General features: G+C 53.6%; 1 protein-coding gene across 1 annotated transcript; it reads right to left on the bottom strand.

Moving 5' to 3' along the window:
* PHACADRAFT_132334 (uncharacterized protein) lies at positions 1-3011 on the bottom strand (the record flags this gene model as incomplete). Its single annotated transcript, XM_007402842.1, has 11 exons — positions 2825-3011; positions 2659-2773; positions 2454-2596; positions 1872-2404; positions 1793-1819; positions 1411-1742; positions 1327-1358; positions 942-1270; positions 736-892; positions 625-686; positions 1-569 (listed from the first exon to the last, which is right to left on the bottom strand). Coding segments are annotated over exons 1-11 (2345 nt in total), but the record flags the coding sequence as incomplete, so codon positions are not given.
* Positions 3012-3378: the final 367 nt, after the last annotated feature.

The following is a 3378-nucleotide window of genomic DNA, read 5'->3' as shown; positions in this document are numbered from 1 at the left end:
AACTCGAACGATCCCATACCCTCGCCGGACTTGATTACCGGGAAAGTAGTGCTATCGTCGACGGGCCGGCCATAGCAATACATTCCTTTGAGCTCGTCTTCAGCGTCGTTGAGCGTGCCTTCCCACGTGAACTGCTTCGCTCGGTCATCTTTATGCGTCTTGGTGAAGGCGACCTGCCGCCCAACTCGTTTGCCGAAAATGGTGAACGTTACGAATGCGTCACCGCCTTGCCCAGTGAATATCCCGTCGGCAGGTGGAAAGTCGATATCCATGTGCCCGCCAAAGATCGGGAGCCAGTAAGCCGCGTCGGAGATATAGAAACCGCGCCAGCAGACATCCCACAATGCCGACGAGTTCGGGGCAGGCCTGCACACGGGTCGGGGTTCAAACGGCTCGCTGTACGCGGACAGGTCGATGTCGTTGTTCTGACGGCCCTTAAGGAGAACCTTGTCGGGGTTCGTCTCGAGTTGTTCGTCGTCTGTAGGCGGCTCTCCGTCGAAAGACTCTTGGTAGTAGACCCTGTAGTAGTCGGAATTGGTCCAATCGTTTGAAAATTCGAAGTAATAGTACTGTTACCGTCTCATATGGTTAGCAAAGCGCTATCTAGACCGCGTATGTACTCACCAGCCCAAAAGCAAACTTCTTCAGATGGTCCCCGATGTCCAGGTTTTGGATTTTACACATAGCTGAAAAGAAAATAAGAAGGTCGTAAAATACATGCCGTCTGGTTTGCACCTTTTACAATGTCCAATCGAGCTCTAATCGCTTGTTTAATCATTTTTGAGGAGTTGAGCATCTCGAGCACCTCATCCCTATGGAGAGCAACCGTGCGTCCCACGGTCAAAAGCTCGAGATACCTGTGGTACATCAGATACATAAGGGGCAGGAGGTACTAGCCAACCCTCAATCAGCCACGAGCCTCGTCAAGTTGGTAATCATACCTTCTCAAGACGTCCCGAGCCGAGTAGCAGCGTCAGAGTGCTCGGAGCATCGATCTTGTACTTGACGGTCTCAAGGGTCTCCTTCATGCGTTTTTCCTCCTGCATGACGTAGCTCTTGAACTTGTCGAACAACTGCGAGTCCCACGTGATGTGGTCTTCGGCCTTGAACGCCGCGGCCAGTATGAATTCGAAGTTGCTGAGGATATCAGAACCATGTAACTTGTCATATATTGCCCTGTTTTCGGGGAGCATATCGTCCGAAAGGTCCGCCGTTTGGCGGATAATTCGCTGGATCCGGTCATGGTAATACTTCATCGATAGTGGGTAGCCTGCAAGACATGAGCCACCTTCAGTCCTAGTCCTCGAGGCAACGTTGCTTGCGCACCAATCGTCCAGTATGCCATCCAATGAGGCAAGCTTTTTTTAAATCCTCAGCTATTTTGCGCCTGCTGCACGAAGTAGCACGTACCTCCAGCCCCTGGGTCTCGCATGCGTGAAAGCATTAACCTCGCTGACAGTCACAAAGCTCGAAGCGTCGTCGTCGAATGCCTCCAAAAGCGGCTGAATACGCAGGATAGTAATGTAGTCCAGCGTCCACCGGTCCTCAGGCGGAACACCGATAGCTTTGCGGCTAGGCGCTTGAAAGATAGTTGTCAGAAGCGGGGAGACGGGCGTGTTCCCTCGGCTCTTTGGAATCGCAAGCGTGACCACGCCCTCATCTGCCGCGTCGGCGTAGCGCTCTGCGTAGAACTCCCGTAATGCCATAACCAGATGTCTGGCTTTGGCGCTGCTTCTCCAGCCCTGTGGCGAGATGAATGGCTTTGAACCGTATCGTACAGGAGGACGCTCACCATATCGTGCCATATTTCCCAGACATTCTACGGCGGTCTATGAATATAATAGCACGAAGGCATCGGGGGTAGCACTTACGGGGTCGATAATCCGGTCCGCGGGACCAGAAAGCAGGGTACCGATGATACGGTCGCCTTCGCGTCGAACGGTTTGCCCCATCTGTGCGCGGATGTTGACCTGCAGAGCCTGGAATTTGTTCTCGGAGACCTCGAAGTTCTCTTTGATAATGTCTGCCAAGTCCTTCCGGATATCATATTTGACCTCGTTCACAGACGTCACCTGTTCGGTGGTATCTTTCTCGGTACGTGAAATCAGCTCGTTCATCAACGCGTCATCTTGGAGGAACTTCTCCGGGCCGCCCTTGCTCTCCACGAACTTCCAGAGCTCGCGCTCTGCGGGAGATCGCAATTGCCGGAAGAGCAGGACCATATCCAGCTTCGTCCCGCTTGCTTTCACCACCGCATCGACGATGGAGAGCCTCTCATTAGCGCGCTCTATCCCCAACGCACTATGCATGGACAGATCCTTTTGCAGCGCATCCTTGTGGCCGTCGAATGTAGTGGCGAAGGCTTCGAGCTTGTCTTCCCAAGCGATGCTCTTAAAGAGCCTGACTGGCAGATCCATCAGCGCTGTTCCAAACTCGAATACCGCTGAACACACCAATGAGCTTCTTCTTTTCGAAACTGTCGCAAGTTGCTGCGCACGTTTCAATGTCTTTCGCAATGGCTTGCATCCGATCCCGGAGGCGGTCCCCGATCATGACGCCGTCAGAGCCGCAGTCGTCTTTTGCTAAGCTTCGCAGACTAGACGGCGTAGATTGGTTAGACTAAGCTGGACTAGCGCGGCGAAGAAGCGCACGACTCACAGCCCGATGACGGCCATTAGGTCTGACATGCTGACATGAAGAGCCACGCATCGCTTGTCGTTCTGTCTGCGCGTCATCTCGAGGGTCACTGCCGCCTTGAACGCCAAGACCGCAACTAAGACTAGTTAGCAAATGCCCGAGTCTCCTGCAAATCGCCCGCCCGTACCCGTGACAAATGGATGAATTTTTGCAACGGCATCCAGAGCCTTCATAAGAATATCGCAGTTGCTTTTGAAGTTGCCCAGCTCCGGCTGGAGCAGCGCAATCCCAGCCGAGACGGCACCGGACGTCGCAGTGACATACCCGCTATTGTAAATACCGGAGACAACTTCGTACGTATTGCCTGCAGGTACCGATCAGTCAGCGATCGCCTGCAAAACCGAGCGGAAATGCAATGTACCGGCAGTATCGAGGAGCTTTTCGCCCTTGGTCTCCCGACGTTCCTGGTTCGTGTGGAGGGTCACAGCGGCATTGTGAATGGTCTGATCAAAATCTGAGGGAGACGCGGGAGGCATGAAATCTCAGGAAGGGTGCCAGATTATCGGGAGCAATATTTGACCCGCAAGTCAATGAGGGCTTATATAGGGCGCACCATCCGGCTCAAGATTGAGCTTTGAGCGGCGGCTGCCAGCGAGCCGCCCTAGGAAAAGAGCGTAGTCAGGGAGTCTGCCCGAAGACAATGACTAAAATGCGATGATGGCTCCAAGACCAAGATACCCG

This window comes from Phanerochaete carnosa (assembly GCF_000300595.1).
Source record: "Phanerochaete carnosa HHB-10118-sp unplaced genomic scaffold PHACAscaffold_482, whole genome shotgun sequence".
Lineage (NCBI taxonomy): Eukaryota > Fungi > Basidiomycota > Agaricomycetes > Polyporales > Phanerochaetaceae > Phanerochaete > Phanerochaete carnosa.
The sequence above is the reverse complement of the archived record's forward strand: the minus strand, read 5'-3'. Positions and strand labels throughout refer to the sequence as shown.